The 18,915-nt window shown below is 58.4% G+C and overlaps 3 protein-coding genes across 7 annotated transcripts in view; 1 reads left to right on the top strand and 2 right to left on the bottom strand.

Moving 5' to 3' along the window:
* Positions 1-2,464: 2,464 nt before the first annotated feature.
* On the bottom strand, positions 2,465-3,934 carry PHLDA3 (pleckstrin homology like domain family A member 3). The gene is made up of 2 exons (XM_072356194.1): positions 3,404-3,934; positions 2,465-3,021 (listed from the first exon to the last, which is right to left on the bottom strand). The coding sequence occupies exons 1-2, from the start codon at positions 3,753-3,755 to the stop codon at positions 2,900-2,902; spliced, it is 474 nt and encodes a 157-aa protein (XP_072212295.1). The 5' UTR covers positions 3,756-3,934; the 3' UTR covers positions 2,465-2,899.
* Positions 3,935-6,361: 2,427 nt separating this feature from the next.
* Positions 6,362-14,531, bottom strand: CSRP1 (cysteine and glycine rich protein 1). The gene is made up of 6 exons (XM_072355944.1): positions 14,339-14,531; positions 11,340-11,452; positions 8,773-8,941; positions 8,222-8,348; positions 7,003-7,096; positions 6,362-6,749 (listed from the first exon to the last, which is right to left on the bottom strand). The coding sequence occupies exons 2-6, from the start codon at positions 11,449-11,451 to the stop codon at positions 6,673-6,675; spliced, it is 579 nt and encodes a 192-aa protein (XP_072212045.1). The 5' UTR covers position 11,452; positions 14,339-14,531; the 3' UTR covers positions 6,362-6,672.
* Positions 14,532-16,561: 2,030 nt separating this feature from the next.
* PPP1R12B (protein phosphatase 1 regulatory subunit 12B) overlaps positions 16,562-18,915 on the top strand; it is an 82,263-nt gene continuing 79,909 nt past the window's right edge. For 2 of the 5 annotated variants that reach the window (XM_072355794.1, XM_072355789.1), the window contains exon 1: positions 16,562-16,963. In XM_072355794.1, coding sequence (XP_072211895.1) covers positions 16,676-16,963 — 288 coding nt within the window. In that variant the 5' untranslated portion in view covers positions 16,562-16,675. The remainder of the gene's footprint in view (positions 16,964-18,915) is intronic. The other 3 variants (XM_072355790.1, XM_072355791.1, XM_072355792.1) reach the window with 2 other exon arrangements.

The following is an 18,915-nucleotide window of genomic DNA, read 5'->3' as shown; positions in this document are numbered from 1 at the left end:
AAGATGCAGCAGCCCTCTGGATTGGTAGTGGTGGCAGGGGCAATGACAGTGGCAGTCCCATCCTGGCTTCATCTGCTCTGGTGCCAACAGGCACGGGATCATTGTGGTGGATCCCAGGCTGCAGGAGGAGGTGTTATGGCAGCCCTTTATAAGGCAAGATGCCCGCAGGGCTGTGCCGCCAGCATCTCTCCTTGGGATTGTTCTCTGCACACAGAGGAGCCAAATTTAGCCAGTGACAAAGGCCCTGCATTCCCCACAGCCCTGCCTGGGGATTGGGGCTCAGGGAGCAGTGCAGGCAATTTTGGGATGCCATTGGCTCTGGGCTCAAGTTTCGTTCTCTGTAGGGACCTGGATAGAGGAGGAGGGGAGGAACAAGGGCTCCCCTCAGCCCCAGACTTTGAGCTGTAGGACCGGCAGCCATAGGACCAGCAGGAGCCATGGGCGTCCCCATCCCTCTGATGTCATGGGAACATTTTATGTCCCTGCTACTGTCTCACACACAGTGATGGGCTGCCTAGAGACATTGGGGTTGCTTTATGAGATGCTGGCTGTAGTTTCATGAGATGCCCTCCGAGCTCCTCGTATGTAGGATGGGGACAGTCTGAAAATCTATGGGGAAGATCAGTTTGAGGTCAAATTCTTTGCAAAATAATATCCCACAGTGCTTGGGACACATTGATTCAAAGCAGGGGCTGCTCTGGGCTGTTTCTGAAGAGATGGAAGTCAGCATTGAATTCCCAGAGCTGTATGGAAAGGTCAGACCCTGAGAATCATTAGTGCTGGAGAAGACCTCTGAGATGCCCAAGTCCAACCCAACCCATCCCCTCCATACCCACTGACCATCTCCCTCTGTGCCACATCCTGAAGGTGTCAGAGCCCCAAATTCAAGACATCTGACCCCTACAAGGGGTTTGGCCACCCCACACAAAGCTGCCACCCCTGACGTGGCTTTGTAGCAATGCTGGTGGGTCCCACCCCCAATTCTTGGCCCTGAGGCCATCCCACCCATCCATTCTTGCCCTCTACCAGGAACTGTCCTCCTTTCCATTGACCCCAGAGGTGTTTACAGAGCCAGCGGGCTTCCCAGGGCAGCCAGGACAGAGTTAGAAACAACAGCTGAGCCTCTGCTGTCCCCTGGGACCGCAGACACAGCCACCCCCATCCCAATGCTCAGAGCCAACCCCAAACATTGAGGGCACCACGGGGCTGGGGGTGGGGGAGACCCCATGGGCTGAGTGGGAGGGTGTGGGACAGCACAGAGACCTGGGGATGTCACCTCCAGGCATGGAGTCAGAGCTTGGCAGTGGGGATGGAAGGGACATGAAGGACATAAAGCTACCAGATAGCATGCAAAGGAGGGCTGTGAAGGGTCTGATGGTGGGATGTACGAGGGGCTGAGCCCAGCACAATGGGTGCCAACCCAGGACAGAGCTGCATAGCAGGATTTTCAGGCTTTGAACTCAGGCAGCCCCGGGCACCCTGCTCCATCCCAGGGCTCAGCGCCTGCCTTCAGCTCTACTCAGTGCCCCCAGGGTCCCAGTGCTGCAGGGGTTGTGTGGTTCCCACCCCTCTTCCATGCCTCAGTTTCCCCACCTCCTACAGCACATGAGAAGCTTCCCATGTGTCTTTGCTCTGCTTCTGGCCTGGGCTGGAAGCATCCTGTGAGCTCCTTGCATCCCTAGCTTCTGGCTAAACACATGAGGGTAGCACTGGGGCTGCTGCTGTGCTCCTGGGTCTCCCAACAAGGAGCTTTCCCCAGCAAACCCAGCCTCCCACTGAGACCCTGCAGGGGTCACACCTGTGCTGCTGCTGCCCCGTGCTCCATGCATGTGGATCTGATTGCACACAGTGTGCCCCCAGCTCACCTCTGCACACCCTATTAAAAAACACAATTCTGAATACCAGAAAGAGGTGAATGGGTAGAAATCCATCCAAGATCTGCTTGGAAAGGGCACGGTGCATGGCAAGCAGGCATTGACCATGCCACTGTCCCTCCCCAGAGACATCCAGTGCTGGTTTGGCACAGGGCAGGGCCGGAGGGACACTGTGCTGCACTGTTCCCACGCAGCTGGGTGTGCTCCCAGCAGATCTGCACAGCCCCAGGCCGTGGGGCTCAGGCTGCAGCTTGTGGAGCTCAGCAGCTCCGGGCACTCACATCAGCACAGCCTGTCCAGGCACAGCCCCATTGTGATGGATCCCTTCTCCCGCTGCTGTCCTGCCTGCATTGCCTGGCACCAGCAAGACCTGACCCTCACCCTGACCCTAACCCAACCCAGCCACCATGGGAACACCAGGGGACAGCAGTATTGGGGGCACAGGAGCCTGGCGTGGGATGCTGGCAGATTTAAGGGGATGTCAATGTACAACCTGTGAAGCTCTGTGCAGTGTTAGTGTTCTCCCATATACTGCGAGGTCCCGCAAAACAAAGCAACAAGAACAAAGCAGCAGAAGGACCTGTTGGGGGTACAGTCAGTACAAGGATTTGGGGGCCACACTGTCACATTGCCATCCCCAGAGCAGCATCCTGCAGCACAGTCATGTCACTGCATGGTGACCGAGGGGTCCCCTCTCCAGTCCTTCCACCATGTGGGGTCCCAGGGAGGTTTGTGCCCCCATCCACATCCAATATCCCGTAGCTCATCGCCGCGCTGCTTCCTTCAGGTCGGCCTCACCCATTCCATCCCCTGTCCTGCAGGGGGGTCTCCATCAGTCCGCCATGGTCCTGGCCACATCCATCACCTTTGGGAGCCCCTGGTGGTGGCCTTGGCTGTGGCCTTTGCCCCATCAGTCCAAGTGGGTGCAGCCAGAGTCCCGCAGCCATGCCCTGGTGCCTCATTGTCCTGCCCTGTGTCACGGGGGCCGATGCCTGCACTGTCCATCCTGGGGAGCCCCAAAAGGTTCAGTTTCCAGCTGGGATCCTATTCTCCCCTCCTCCCACTGAGCTGAGCGCTGTCTCCATCCTGCTCCGGGGACGCTGTGCAGCCATGTGCTGTCCCACTGCAGCTGCGTCGTACTGCACCACTGCGGAGAGAAGCACTGCTCACCCACCCGTCCCGTGCTGGGAAGGTGCAGGGTCAGCCCTGAGGAGTGTGTTGTCATCCCCCCATCCCAATGTGCCAGAAGGCAGAGCCCACCCCTTTCTGTGAGAGGGACAATGTTTGTACGTCCCTCTCTTGAAGTGCAACGGGTTGAAATCTGGGGGGTAGGGGAAGGGGAAGGGGAAGGTTGCACCGGGAGGAAGCAGAGCCCACCCAGGGCAGGGGGCACACAGTGCAGACCCAGGAAAGGACCCCTTCATCCACAGACCCCCCCCATCCATCCTGAAGCCGTGGGGACACTGGAGCACCCCAGGGCATGATCCCACCACCGGGTCCCCACACCCCGAGCACAGCAGGGCTGGTACCTGCTCTGCAGCTGTGCCGTGCCCGCACCACCTGGATGGCCTGCTGGTTCTTGAAGCGGACCAGGCCCATGGTGATGGCAGCATTCCAGCCCGGGTCCTCCTGTGCGCAGCGGAAGTCGATCTCATGGCTGTCGTCCATCACCACGGTGAAGTAGATGTGCCTCTCCTTCCACTCCACGCACTCCACCGCCTTCATGCGGGCGAAGCTCAGCTCCTTTCGGCGCGAGCCTTTGGGCTCAAAGAGCTGCAGCCCCTTCTCGGTCAGCAGGCACCTCTTCTTCTTCCAGAGCTGCAGCAGCCCTCCGCTGCGCTTCTCCAGCAGCCCCTCCCGCAGCACCTTCTCTGGGGTCATGGCTGCTCCTCAGCTCCTGCAGCTTCGCATCCCCCACTGGGGTTTTCCACCCCTGCAGCTCAGTGCCCCCAGATCTGCCCTCACAGCGGGGTGGCAGCGCTGGGATGCCTCATGTCACCGTCCCTATGGCTGCAGCTCGGCGTCCTGCCCCATGCAGCGTGTGGGATCCCCGGCTCTGCTCTCCCCAGGATCTGTTGCTACATGCCCAGCTGCTCTCCCACTTGCATTCCTTCCCCGCCTCGCCTGGCCCCTCCTGCTCTGCAGCACCCTTCACGCCCAGGCGAAGCCCGGCTGGGCCCGATGCAGCCCCGCTGCACCCACCTGCACGGTGCTTTCGGGGTGCCTGCAGGCGGGTGCAGTGCTGGGGCCCCATGCAAACAGCCCAGGGCACAGCGTGGGCAAAGACACAGCAGGGAGAGAACAAGGCATGGAGCTGCAGTCTTATGGGACCGGGGGTTGCAGGGGGCTGTGGGTGCAGCACCGGATGGTAGCAAGGCTATGGAGGGCAACGGCATCTGCATGTGGAGCTATGGGGTGCAGTGCCAGATGGGGCAAGGTGGGGGTTGAGGGCATTTCTAGCCAGGAAAGGGCTGTGGGGTGCAGTGGGATTCTGGGGAGTAGTAATAAAAAGGACAGAAGGCTGTGGGTGCAGGGCTATCTGGGGTAGGGGACTATGGGGTTCAGAAGCAGCCAGGATAGAGGGCTGTGAGGTGCAGTAGCAGCCATAGAAGAGGTCTATGTGTCTTAAACTTGGGGTTACAGGATGCAGGGACTGCAGGGAGGGAGCCTGGCAGGAAAACATCTGTAGATGGAAATCTCCATGCCACCACCCCGAGTCAGCTGTGCACCCACCAGCCCTGCACCCAAGGGAGCTGCTCCAATCCCTCAGCACCCAGCACAGAGCTCCTGTCCCCCCAAATCCCCCCCACCCCAAAGGAGAACGACTTGGTGTCTCCATGTCTCACAGTGGAGGCAGCATCTCCAGCTTCATGTGTCTGCACTGAGCAGGGATGGGGCTGTGCAGCACAGCTCGGTCCCGCCGGAGTCCTCCCTCCCCAGCAGCAAAACACCGGCGCCTTTCCAGCCTGTCTTGTTCCCAACCACGACAGCTCTGTCTGTTCCCATGCCAGCCCCTGGCAGGAGTTGGCCCTGCTGTGCTGTGCCTGTGGGGACATCTGGGGGCACAGAGCTGGCCATGGGCTGCTGAACAGAGCGACAATCTGATCCCAAGATCCCGAGTGCATGGATGAACCCAGAGGTGCTGAGTGTGCAGAGCAAATATTTTGCTCAGCAAAGTAAAACTAAAAAGTCCAAAAAAAAGGGGACAAAACCCCACGGAGATGCACCATGGGGTCACCGTCTGGGGCTGATGCCTGCTGGGGGCAGTGCTGGCAGCCAGCATGGCCAGGGGGCAAGTCTGCAGCGCCAGGAGAGGCAGCTCATTATCCCTCATTAACAGGGCAGGGCCCGCTGTGCAGTCAGGAACTGGTTCGTGCTCCCCGAGGCCAACATCACCACGCTGGCACCGGTCCCAGTTATCCCAGCAGTCCCAGTTTGGGATGTTGGGCACAGATCGGGGTCAGCTCAGACCCTGTGGGGCTCTGGGAGGAGCGGAGCAGGTGGGTCCCTGCAAGGAGCACATGCTCAGGGATGGGGTACCCCAGGAGCAGTTTGGGGCCGTCCCTCCCAGCTCTGTACCAGCAGGTGAGGGTGTCAGTGACACTGTTGGGCCACCAACCCCACGGTCTCTTTCTTTGCCAGCTGGGGCTGCCTCCACTTCTCACTGCGTCGCCACCTCCAGCCAGCATGCGAAGATCACTTTCCCACAGCCATCAGCTCCAGCAGAGCCTGCCACTTCCCCTCTGTCCTCTGGTGACGGTCCCAGACCCAGAGAAGGGTCTCATTCTGCTGAGCCAACAGAGCTCGATGCTGCAGCTCGGTCCCCACCATCCCAGGACATCTCTCTGGGGGTGATGTTGGGTATCCCACCCCCAATCCCCAGCACTGCATCTCCCAGGCTGCCATCAGGGCTGAGTGCTGTGGATGCAGTGTGTTGGACAGCACATCTGTCCGTCTGTCCGGAGCTGAGCCTGGGGAGCAGCAGCCAGCAGAGGGAAGCAGTTGCAGCCATCCCACTGCAGACTGGGAAGGGCAGACGGTGGGGCTGATCCGTGAGTATCTCGTGCCAGTCAAAGGAGAGAAGCACACATAGAAAGCAAAGTGTTTCAGTGAAGACAAATTGAACCTGGGGAGCTGTCAAGCCGGCGGATCAGAATCCAGCAAAAAAAAAAATACATACCCAACCCCAGGAGTTGGTGCAAAGCTCTGAATTGTTAGCACAGCTGCCTGGAGCAGCAGCACAGAGCAGTACTGATGGGTTTGGATACAGTGCTTGCATGGCAGCACCCACACAAAGTGCAGGAAGGAAACATTGCTTTGGAAATGGTCACTGATAGGCTGAGGGGGCAGCAGAGCTACAGGAGAGCCCCTCTGCTTTAATTGCAAGCTGCAATAGCACCACTTCCCACCCTTCCGGCTCCATCCTGAGTTCCTGCTTCAACAGTGCACCCCCGCTGGGGGAACAACCCCTCGGGCAATGCTTTGGGTCAGCTTTGATGTTTATTCCTTGCTGGGTGACACAACGCAGCGCGGCTCATCCCAACGGGACGGGCGACGCGGAGCGGAACGCTGGGGGCCTCACTGCAGGTGGGAGCGAGCTGTGTGCCCGTGCCAAGGGACCCAAGGTGGTAATGGGGCTCCCGCAGCTTTGGGGAGCTCTGGGTCAGGGCAGGGGAAGGCGCTGGTGCCGCAAAGCAGCAGGCGGGGATGGAGGAGGTGAAGGAGCTCGCTGCGGTGTGTGGGAGCCCAGGGCTGGGCTGAAGGAGCCCACGAGGAGCAGAGCCTGGCTCCTGGTGCCTCACTGTGAGTGGATGAGCGCCCCGGCCCCCTGCCCGAAGCCAAAGCCTTTGGGCCCGAAGTTCTTGGCGTAGCAACCTGCAGAGAGAAGGGAGGAAGAGTTACATTAGGACAGTGGCACGAGGGCACTTGTGGCAGTTCTTCTTCTAAAGCAGAGCAGGGTTTGCCATGTCTGCTGTGCCCCCCAGAGCAGCTGTGTGGTCACCATCCCCCAGACCCCCGTCCCATCCCTGTTCTCACACCTCCAGACACAGCATCCGGGACAACTGGAGGTGACCTGAGCCTGGGGATCCCCCCCTGAGCCCTAGAGGGCAGGGGACGTGGCACACACCTTTGCAGTAGATCTCCCCATCTTTGTCTGCCAGGGTGGTGGACTCCAGGCTCTTGCCACACTTGGCGCAGCGGAAGCAGGACTTATGCCAGGACTGTGGGACAGGAGAGGAGCCTGGTTAGATGGTAATGGGAACGAGACAGCAACGCTTTGGTATGAAGTAGGGTCCCTTTGGAGGCCTTGGTTCTGACTCAAAGCCATCAGCAAAGGGGTTTGCTGATGGGAAGTCTGGAAAGAGCCCTCCTTGCCTTCAGCACAGCAAAGCTCTCCTGCCCAGTGGTGAAGGCACAGTGGGGAAACATTGGCTTCTAGACTGAGCATTCACCCCCCATGACCCACACACACACAAACATACACACACAGTCACTTGCACAATGCAGTGGGTGAGAAGTGATCACCCCTCTCTTAAAACACTATAATAAATCCCCTGAGTTATTCACCAGGAGCCACTTCTGCTGCACCTTAGCCCAGGGGTGGCACTCGAGGGAGACAACTCCAACTCTAAGGCATCAAAATAGACACAATAGAATGCAGGAATCAGCCAGCATTCAAAAATAAAGCTCCCCCAGCCCTGCCAGTCCTCCGGGGACAGATGAGCTCACGGGCCTCGAGCAGCACACAGAGCAGCCAGAGCCCTCACAGAGGAATTTAAATAAACGCTTTGGAAAACAACAAACCTTTTTTGGAAGAAAATGTGAAATTAGGGCTGGGGGAGGAGGTAGCTGAGAGTCATCCAGCAAACATTAACGCATTGAATACATGCTCTGGAATCCTCCCTGGTTTTCTCGAGCACAATTGCTTTGCCAGATTTGGGTCCCCATAAACATCAACAACACCGGGAGGACGAGAGCCCGGGTTGGGATTTTGAGGATGACCAAAACATGACACATCCCAGACCCTGCTGCAGCCTCACTACAGTGCTGGAGGCTCCTGTGACTCCTTGCCTCCCTTCCATGCTCTGGGGATGGACACTGGCTGTGGGGAGGATGAAGTGCAGTGGTCAGTGTGTGGGGCAGCACCAGTGCCACCAGCACAGCCCCACGGCTGAGGCTTCCCCACCATCCCAACCTTGTGGCACAGAGCTGAGCCTGGACCACGCTTGCGTTCAGAGCTGGGCAGGGATGGAGCCACAGGATGGGATGCAGAGGATCCTGGTAAGGCTCCCCTTTATGTGTCAGGCTTCCAGGGTGTGTGTGTGCCCCATCTACCCCATCCTTACCTTTCCAGCTCCAATCACCTTCTCGGCTGCATACACCGCTTGGCCGCAGCGCGGGCACCCATCAGAGCCGCCGACTCTCTGGGCCATTCTGGATGCATTCGGGTTGGTGGGTCGGTGGGATTGTCCCCTGAGGAGAGGAGGGAGCTCATTAACGTGGTGTAGGAACAGGAAGGAGGAGGGGAGAGTTGTGGGAATGCAAATCCCCTGTTTTTGGAGGGGCTGTCAGGACGGCATTGACCCCCATGGAAACCGCAGCCCCACATCTGTGTGCTGGGATGCAATGGGCAGCAGGGACGGGCGATGGGGATGTGCCCATTAAGCCTTCATCCCACTGAGAACATCAGGGCAGATGTGGGGCCTATTGCCAGCCACGTGGCAAGCCCAGCACATGGGAAGACCCCCCAGAAGCAGGGAGTCTGTGACAGTCTTCAGCTTGAGGACTGCTGGACACACAGTGGGCTTTGCAGGGCACACAGCCAAGCACATCTGGACAGATGTGAGGGGGAAGGTGCACACAACATCCCCGATTTCAAAACAAAACTTCAACTCACTCTTCATATTTGATTCCCAGAGACTCGCCCTTGTCGGTGCTCAGGGTCCCGGCGCCCATCCCATACCCATAGCCCTTGGGGCCGTACTTCTTGCCATAGCAGGACTTGCAGTAGATCTCATCTCCATGCACAGCAACAGTGGTGCTGTCCAAGTTCTTCTTACAGACCACTGGAAGAAAGGGAGGGCCCTGTCAGCCTGCGCATCCAGATCTGCTCATTAACTGCAGAGAACAAGTCCTCACATGGGATAGCACAGCTCGGCTTTCAAGGAGCAAGGAAACCCCAGACAAGATCAGTGTTCAAAGGGAGTGCATGCAAAACGGCTGCAGATAAGGATCACAACAAGAACATTGTCTGGCTTTAAAAGGAAGCAACCACCAGGGCAACCAGGCTGGTAATAAATAAGGCAGCAGCTCTGTTAACCTCCCTGCTGCCGGCACCCTGGGTGGGAGCAGGTTTGGAGCCAGGACGGGGCACAAATCCTAAATTTCCCCACAAATCATACAGATATTCATATCAATGTGCCACCCCAGGTCTGTGCCATGAGTGAGGTGTCCTCAGGGCACACTCAGCACTTCCAGCCCATGTGGGTGTCCTGGCCATGGGGTCAGTGTGGGCCAAAAGATGGGACACAAGGGGATAGCAGCAGGGCCTGGGGACCCCAGTGCTGGGCTCAGACCACTTGGGCTCCTGTGCTACTCTGATCTCATCCTCCACGTCAGCTCCCAGCCCTTCCTGGCACATTGGGATGGGAGGGGAGCAGCAAACATCCAAGGCTCCCAGCAATCTCCGGTGTTTACCTGCCCCGGATGGAGCATGACGCCCAAGGCAGAGTCCACAGCATTGGCAGCCAGTGCCAAAACAGGTCCTGTTACAGCTGCACCCCCAGCCATCCCCATCCTGCTCACATGCCTTAAATGTCGACTCTCCCGGCAGCCTGTTTCACTCCTCGCCAGCCGGAAAGTTTCTTGCCCTTTACCAATATCACAGGAATGCAAACACAGCGCAGGGCTCCCTCAGTGCACTCAATACGGGGGTGAGAGGCAGCGTTCATTCCTCAGCCCTATTACTAAATATGGTGTTTCTCCTGCGTGGCCGCAGGCAACCCCACGCACGGCTGGGTGGGAAGGAAGCATGTGGCCATCTAAGGAGGGCTGGCAAGGTCCTGTGCTCACTGTGTGTTCTCCATCCCCTGGACAGGGGCTGGGATTCAGGCTCACACAGCACTGTGCATCCCTTGGCTCAGAGCGGGTTTCCAAGAGATGGATTGGCTGTGGGTTCCCCTGCAGCAGTTCAGAGCTAAGTAGGGACAGTTCTGCATTCAGAACCCAGAGGGATGGAGTGTAGGAGCTGACACCAGCGGGTTCAAAGGGCTTTGTCCTAATGGTGGTGGTGCTGATGGCATCTGCTTTCCTCTCCCCCCACGCTGGGTGGGTGCAGCCTTCAGTCTATGCAACCACTGCCCCTCGTCTGCCCCAACTACAGTCACGCAACAAAAAAATTCCTTCCCAATCTGCTTCCTAGAAATCAGCCCCCGGTTTCTGCATTGCACAAATTCCAGCACACCACACTCATCGCACTGAAGGAGCTTTTGTTTTGCTAAGAACAGCTGAGCCACCCCACAGAACAACCAGACGAGAGCTGCTGCTGCTGCTCTGAGGCCAGGCAGCCTCCTTGCATCACACTTCTGCTTGTACTATTGCCTTAGCTGGACCAACGCCATGCAGTCAATCAGCACTCACTCCCGGAGCTGATCTCCAGTTTAATGCACTGTGGTAGGTTTGGCTCCTTTCTGATTATTTCTTTGGCAAATCAGCTCCTAGTGTTTGTTTTTCTCTCCTAAAGATAGTGGCTTCGCATTCCCGATGGGGCCCAAGAGCAGTGCTGGGGAAGCTAGAGGAGCTCAGAGCAGCTCAGCAGCACAGGGCCACGGAGCAGGGCGGCAGAGGAGCCCACCAGGACAGGCAGAGCTGCCGGGTACATGAGGAGCAGGATAAGGTCCCTCTGCAAAGCACAGAGACAGAGGCCCATGCTGCTGTCCTCTCCCTGGTGATGTGCTGCCATGTGCAGATATGGGACAACCTTCTCCCTTCCCCGTGGCACTGAGCTCCTTCCTTTCCCCAGTCAATGCCTCCTGGCTGATGTTTAGGCTCCTGGAGGCCACCTCCCACCAGACACAGGGCAGACCATATCCCAGCTCCCAGCAAAGCAACACATAGGACCAGGGCCAGCATTATGCACTGTGCCACCTCCTGCCTGGTGGGGGTGCACATCTCATGCTCCAGCCTTCAGCATCTGATGAAGCTCCAGGGACACGACCTCAACTTTCCCTGGTGCAGAGATGCAGTATGGATGCTGGCTAAGCTCAGCCCTGACATCCCATGGTGCTCAAGGCTGATCCATGTTCCTTCAGCCTGGAGGACAGCAGAACATCTCCATATGACTCCTGCAGCCCAGCTGCGTTTAGGGGAAACCCAGTGAGTGTTGACACGGCTCATAAATGTTTACAGGGCCCACAAACAGGACACAAACAGGTGTCCTACTGGCAGGGGGAGGGCAGTACTCACTGCACAAGAAGCAGGACTTGTGGAAGCTGCTGCCTTCACACTGCACCTCCTCGGCGAAGTACACCGCCTTCTGGCACACGCCACACTTCTTCCCTCCACCCCAGTTTGGCATCCTGTGGGGAGAGAAGGGGCAGAAAAATGTTTGCAGTGATTCATAAGGCTGCTAAGGAGCAGCAGAACTCAGCGTGCCCACTTAAAGCAGCCAGCGGGATCAGCACCCATGGGGGACAGGTCCTGCCAGCTTACAGCTCTGTTCTGAGCAAGGGAAAGGAGGAAGAGGAGTACGAAGGCTGGGACAGAGGACCAACACCTGAGCACTGAGCTAACCAACCATGCAGCTCCCTGGCAGCAAGTTAATGCTTCTCCTTTGCTCTCCTCTTTCCTGAAACATCTCTGGTGAGTTATGAGAGGCCTCCTGATCTTCAAATGTGCAGATAAACCCACCATAAGACAAATGGCGAACACAAATGGCTGAGCTCCAGCCCAACCTTGGTATTCTGAAGACTGGGGCAAGAGAAACCTCAAGAAACTCAAAGCCAACAGAGAGGAGAAGCAGAGGATAAGGAGGCCGGTAGAAGGGCCAAAGGCAACCTGAGGTGGTCACAAAGACATCAGAACCAAACGCTTGCTGGAGGTGCTCAGTGATACGAGGCTCTGTGGGTGCTGCAGGCTCAGCCCCACGGCCAGATGTGTGTAGGGCAGACACACAAGACAGTGCAGGTGTGGGGCTGGAGGAGGAGGTAGTGCAGCCCCAGGGTGCCAGAGCTGTTTGGGTGTGATCACAGCAGCCAGGAAGCCTTTCCTCAACGCCCTGCAGGCTGGGCTTCCTACCGAGGGCACAGCGGTGCCAAATCCCTCCCTTCCAGACAGCTCACTCCAGTCCCAGCCCTTGCATTGCCTTAAAAGGACACAAATTGTTCCTCTGGAGAATGCGTTATTTTGTTATTTCCTCCTGGCAGGGTTCAGCAGGGTTCAGGAGCTTCCTTAGGGGGCAGACAGAGGCACCACTGCATCCACATCAGCCCCCTCATCAGGGATAACACAGGACTGCCTCTGCCTCTCAGAGTGCCTCATCCCTTCTCAAGCAGGACAGCTGCCAGACGCCACTGCTGCATCCCACAGTCCTGGTTTCAAGGTCTCATAGCCCTGGATCTGGGGTCCCACAGCCCTGGTTTCAGGGTCTCATAGCTCACTTTATGCTCAGAGGAGATCGCTAAGGAACAGGAGATTCAGGCTGGCCCATGCAAAATGCTGTGGGATTTTTTGCAGCGAAAGTATGAATATAACTGGACAGCAGGAAAGCACTGGTGCTGCATGATATTCACTCTTGATGCAGGATTATTACATGGTCTGGCAAAGGGGCAAGCAATAGGTAGGAAATCATAGTCCCTGGGGAGAGATAACTGCCTTGCACTCTAAAGAGCAGCTGGCATGGCCAGGAATTGAGCAGGAATAGAAGGAGGCACCTGGAGAGAGCAGAAGGAATCAGCTCATGGGGATGGGTGGGAAATGAGCAGGATGGAGCACTGGAAACAGCATTCAGTCCATGGGGACCCCAAGCAAACGGCATCATGTATGGAGCAGCTGCCACAGCACCGTGCATGGGAACAGCCCTACAAAAGGGGGGTACAAGGGGCACAGTCCCAGCCCCCATGTCACAGCAGTGACATAAGGAGACTCTGGGATGCCAGCGGTGTAAGTGGGAATAAAGAATGGTACAGCGATGCTGAACTGGCGAGTGAAAGAATGGAGTCCTGACAGCAGCAGGTGTTGGGATGCAACAAAACACTGAGCATCAGTGCAGACACCAAAGAACAGAGCAGCAGCTGTGCCAGATCTGACATCTCTCTCTCCTCCTGGAGAGGAGGGAATGGGGGAGGAGAGGGGGAACCATGGTCAAGAGTGACCCTCACACACCCCAGGTCCTGCAGTGGGACATTGGGGTACCACTGCTGCCCATCTGAGGTTTGCAGTAGGGATGGGTAGTGCTGTGCCACCCCGCTGCCATGCACGTGTACTGCGAGCTGCTGCAGAGCTGCCTGCTGCTGCCTGACGGCCACATGGCTCCCAGGCTGAGCTTACAAACTGGAAAGCTCCTTCTCACATCTGGGCATTCAGCTGATTTCTCAAAGAAAAGCCTGAATTTCTCCAGAACAAAAGCATTCTCAGGGACCCCAATAAAAGCTCCTGCCTTCTGGGGGGATCAAACCTCCTCCTCGACACAGCTCCGTGCAGTTTTGGCAGGGCTTTCTGCCTGAAGGAGATGGAGGAGAAGAGGGATGGAATCACAGCAGGGAGGGGACCGCGCTGTCCCTGCTTTGGCGATGCGCTCTGTGGATGCCAAGCAAGCACTGAGCCGCGCTCACAGCAACGAGGAGCAGCAACAACCCAGGAGCCAACCCCACAGCTGGCAGCTCCTGCACCTTCCGGCCCGGCTCAGCCCTCCCCGCATCCTCTAGAGGAATTCAAGCGGCTGCTCCGGATCTTCCCCAGCCATCTCTGCCTCCTGGCAGCACACGCGGGTGATGCCGAGCGCTGACCAACGCCCGCTCCCACGCGTGGCCCCGTTGCCACCTGCGGGGTTTGGGGAGCGGCAGCGCTCGGAGATGCGCTCGCTGCTCAATGATGGGAGCCGATCGCACGGTCCTGCCGGCTCCCAAAAGCTGTCTACTGCTGAAAGGCAAAGCGACGGCAGGGCACGGGGGAGAAGGAGAGCGACGCGGACGTTGGGACTTCCCGGTGAGCATCACCGCCAGCACCCGGCCGGGATGGGGAACTTCTGTGACTCTGTCCCCGGGGCCAAACTTTGCCCTCTTCCTCTGCTTTCCCCCCCACGCCTCCCGGCGCACCCCCCACCCCCCACCCGAGCCCCTCCGTCCACCGGACAGCACCGACCCTCGCCCACCCGCGAGGCCGCAGCCCTCCGGGCGGCGCCGTGCTCGGAGCTCCCCATCCGCGGGCGGTGTGGGATGTTGGGGTCTGGCGGCCCCGGTTCGTACCTGCGGCTGTGGGCCGGGCCGGGCCGGGCGGGTCGGGAGGCGGCGGGCGCGGCGTTGGGGCCCGGAGGGCGCTCGGGGACTTTTGTTGGCGGCGGGGGAGGCGGCGCTTCGCGCTCGGCGCCAGCACGGCCTGATGTCACTGCCCCGGGCGGAGGAGGAGGAGGAGGAGGAGGAAGGCAGCGCGGCCGTCGGCCCCGCGGCGCCCATCACGGCAAGGTGCAACCCCCAGCTAACCCAGTGTCACTCCCAGCGCCCTCTGCCACCTCGCTGCCACCCGCCCATCCACCACCCAGTACTACCCCGTCCCACCACTGCACCGCATCCCTCAGTGCCACATCTGCACATCTCCGACATAGGGAGCTCCACCTCCTCCCTCACTCAGCCCATGCCAACGCTTGGCCATCCTCTCTGCAAATAAACCCTCCCTAACAGTCAATCTAAACCTCCCATCCAATGGGACCTGAGTTTGCTCATAATGAGGGTCCATGTGAACCTAATAGGGTGCAACAGGACCAAGTGCAGCACGTTACAGCTGGGCAATGCCAGATATGTGTGCAGACCAGGAGAACTCCTTGAGAGCAGAGATGCAAAGAGGGCCTTGGGGATCCTGATGGAAATAAAGCTGCAGGTGATCCAGCAGTGGGATCTTGCAGACAACTGCATCCTGGGCTGCATCAAAGGAGGGGTGGCAGTGAGCAGGGAGGGGATTGTTTCCCTCTGCTCTGCCCTTGTAAGGCCCCATCTGCAGTGCTGAGTCCAGATCTGAGGCCATCAGCTCAGGAAAGATGGTGGAGCTTTGAATATGAGGAGCTGAGAATTTGCTCTATCAAACAGTGTTATTGTGTTCTTTGTATCTACTGTAGTTTCCATGGTAATAAACAGGAGGCACTACTTATAGAGCAACCTACATAGCACTTGTCCCTTGGGAAAAAAAGGCTGATCCCTTCTCACTGAAGCCTCCTGTAGTGGTTGCAGAGTGATGGGTTCTCCGCTCCTCACACGGGGCCGTAGCAAACAGGGATCCACATTACCAAGTGGGGCATTGCCAGCTGCCACCATGTCTGTTGACATGAGCACCTCCATATCACCACAACCTGGTGGTCCTGATGGCCATGAATCTCCCACCAGGCTCTCCAGGTTCCTGCTGAGGGCTAAAGCCTTGCCTCAGCTCTGATGCAGCCACAGCTCATGGGGACACACATCCTTCCCCCCGGGGCTGGGAAATGAGATGACTCAGAGGAAATGTGCAATGCAGAGCACTGGTGGTGCTGCAGATGGCCCTGCACAGACCTGGACTGACCCACCCCCTCCAGCTGAGTTCCTGGAGGCATGCAGCAGGGCTGTCGGGTTCTGGAGGCTCCCATCTTCCTGCTTCCTTCCTCCAAAGATGGAATGGATGTATGAAAAGCTGAGTGGTATCCTCAGGAAAGGGCCCCGCATCCTAAATCGTCGGGTCTGCTGTTGCAAATCTCAGCCCTGCTCTTTGCTGCGGGGTCGGAGGAGTGATAATGCACCGACACAGCTGCACAGGGAGCGGTGGGCTCACCATCCCCGGAGGCTTTCAGAGCCATGGAAACGCGGCACTGAGGGATGTGGGCAGTGCGGTGGGACGGGCTGAAGCTGGGCTTGGGGATCTCGAAGCCTTAACGATCCTAAGGATCCCTGCCTTGCTGTCCTCAAGGGCTTTGGGCTTTGGGCTTTGGGCTTTGGCTGCCCGGTCCCTTGCATGCAGGGAGTCCTTTAGCAGCGGAGGATGGAGGCGAAGCCGCAGGTGCCGTTGTGTCCCCGCGCCATCTGGTGTCGGGTCGGCGCGGCGATGTTCGGCAGCACGGAGCGAGGAAGGGCGCGGTTAAAGGCGAGAGGCACAAATCTGGGCTGTGCCGCAAAGCTGCGTTTGTTTTCTAAACGAAGACGCTTCTTTATGAGCGGAGCGGCCGTAGGAAACGGGGGGGAAACGAAAGGGAAGGAAAGCGGCACTGAATGGCGGCAGCTGCAGCCACCAGGGGGCGCCCGAGGACGGCACAGCGCCCCATAGAGCGGGCCGAGCCGCGCTGTGCACGGAGCGGGCCGTGCGTCCCCGCGCGGGGGATGCCGGGAGTTGTAGTCCGGCTGGCGCCCAGGTGCGGCCGCGCGCGGGGGCCGCCGGGAGCTGCGCGGCGGCGCGGGGCAGGTGCGGCGCCCCCCGCGGGAACTACAAGTCCCGGGATGCCGCGGGGCGCGGGCGCTCGGGGCGCGGCGGCGGCGGTGGGGGCGTAGCGAAGATGGCGGCGGGGGCGCTGCGCCCCGCTCCGGGCTGAGGCGCCGCGCCGCTCCCTGCGCCTCAGTGCGGCGGCGGCGATGTCGGAGCCGGAGCACCTGGGAGGGAAGCGGGCCGAGTCGGCGCGGCTGCGGCGGGCCGAGCAGCTGCGGCGCTGGAAGGGCTCCCTGACCGAGCAGGAGCCGGTGGCGGCGGGGGGCGGCCGCGGGAGGCACCGAGGGGCCGGGGGGTCCCGAGTCCGATTCGAGGAGGGCGCCGTGTTCCTGGCCGCCTGCTCCAGCGGGGACACCGAGGAGGTGAAGCGGCTGCTGGGCCGCGGAGCCCGCATCAACACCACCAACGTGGACGGGCTGACGGCGCTGCACCAGGTGCGGGACGGACGGGACGGGGATGGGCGGCACGGAGCGCTCCGGAGGGGCGGACGGTTTGGAAACAGAGCGGGGGGCCGCCGCGTTCCGTGCGGAGTGTGCGGGGCTGATCGCTGCGTGCTGCCCGGGAGAGCCGTGCCGGTACCTGGGCCGGTGTTTGCCGGAGCTCAGCGGGGCCGGCAGAGCTACTGCCGAGCTCTAAACGGCCCCAATGGAAAGCTTTGCTGAGGGCAGGAGGTGTCTGCACCGAGCGAGCAGCCCCGGGTCCCATAGAGTGCATGCAGATGGTCGGGACCGCACGGCTATGGGGAAACCTTCGGGTTTTGTCTATAGTGAGAATGAATGGCGATGTATGGGACCGTGGGCTGCCCTTCAGTGCTGGGGAACAGGCTGAGATGCAGGGCTGGTTCAGGACATGGCATGGCATGGTATGTGGAATTGTAGTCATAGAATGGCTTTGGTTGAGGGGGGGACCTTAAAGGTCTTCTGGTTCCAACCCCCCCCCTGCTGTGGGCAGGGCTGCACTGTGCCCACCCGGCCTGGAATGCTTCCAGAGATGGGGCACCCACAGCCCATTGAAACCCCATCCCAGAGCACCGTGTCTGTCTGTGAGATCAGCCTGCTCGGACTCCAGGCTTGGTGAGCTGGAGATCCCATAGACTGAACGTGCAGTGTAGCCATGGGATGGGGAGAGCACAGCCTGGGAATAGCACCTGGAAATAACATCATTGCAGGCACTGATGCTTTAATAGCACTAATAACTGACTCAGCCTGAACTGAAACACTGGGACGTTTAATAGCACCATTCACCTGCCTGTGGCTGTCACTGACCTGGGGCAGAGGTATTCGTATTCTTCTTGAGCTCTAAAAATAAGCAAACAGCACAGCAGGAGCTCACAGTCTGCTCTTCAGTACTCTCAGCACTGTACATTTGCTGTGTAATTAAGTCAACATATAGATGTCAGAGCCAGTAATGGGAGCTGATTGAAACAGGGTGAAGACTGAAGCTACGGTGGGGTTGTGTGGTGGAGCTGGGGTGACCTCAGGGTGGGTTTTGCTGCCAGAGCTGTGGTGGATCTGTTCCGAAGTGTCAGCACATCACTTCTATGCAGCACGAGACACCCGGCCAGGAGTGTATCATGGAGTGCATTGGATCCATCAGGCATTGATCGATGAGTAATTATTGCTGCAAGGTCACGTTTCTTGATGTGAAGCAAGCAGTAATCACCGGGCAGGCCACAAATACAATTCTGGACGTGGAAAGAATTTGTGTCTTAGCAGCTATCAGGTGACAGCAGCACCTGGGTCCTGCTGCTTTGCAACGCCTTCAGATGAGTGAGCTGTTGAGCAGATGCTCAGCCTGAGAGATGGGCTCTTGCTGGAGTTGCTTCTTCTGAAGCCTTACAGGAAGGAAGTTGGTTTTCTTTTCTATTTCACACTGACTCTGTTCCCCGGTCCCACTGAAGCTTTCTCAGCCATGTGTTGTAGGCAGTACAGTGTGTGGCTGAAGAGAGGTTTTGTACACTCGGATGGGGACAGGCCCTGTTTGGTTACAGGTTCTGCATGTATCTTAACACCGTAAGTGTCCATAATATGTTTGATCCCATGTTAGGGGGGAATTCTGTTGTCTATGGGGAAGTGTTACCCGAGGTAAGTTGCCTAGTTGACAAACTAAGTGCATTGTATAGGAGGGTTTTCTTGATGTCTCCTCTGAGCGTTGTGCAGTGTGGAGCAGATGATGGTGAGCGTTGGCTTGGGTGCAGTCTGACTTCAGCTCTGCTTCCATCTTTAGCTCAATGCCTTCTGGATTGAACACTGTCTATTGAATGTAGCCTATGGTGATGATTTCCTGTTGAATACAGGATGAAAAGGGAGGGATTGACTCAATGGGAGCGTTTGGAAATCAGCAGGCAGAGCATCGCCGTCGGGTGAAGCAGAAGATAGGCTGCAGT

This window comes from Excalfactoria chinensis, chromosome 23, assembly GCF_039878825.1.
Source record: "Excalfactoria chinensis isolate bCotChi1 chromosome 23, bCotChi1.hap2, whole genome shotgun sequence".
Lineage (NCBI taxonomy): Eukaryota > Metazoa > Chordata > Aves > Galliformes > Phasianidae > Excalfactoria > Excalfactoria chinensis.
The sequence above is the reverse complement of the archived record's forward strand: the minus strand, read 5'-3'. Positions and strand labels throughout refer to the sequence as shown.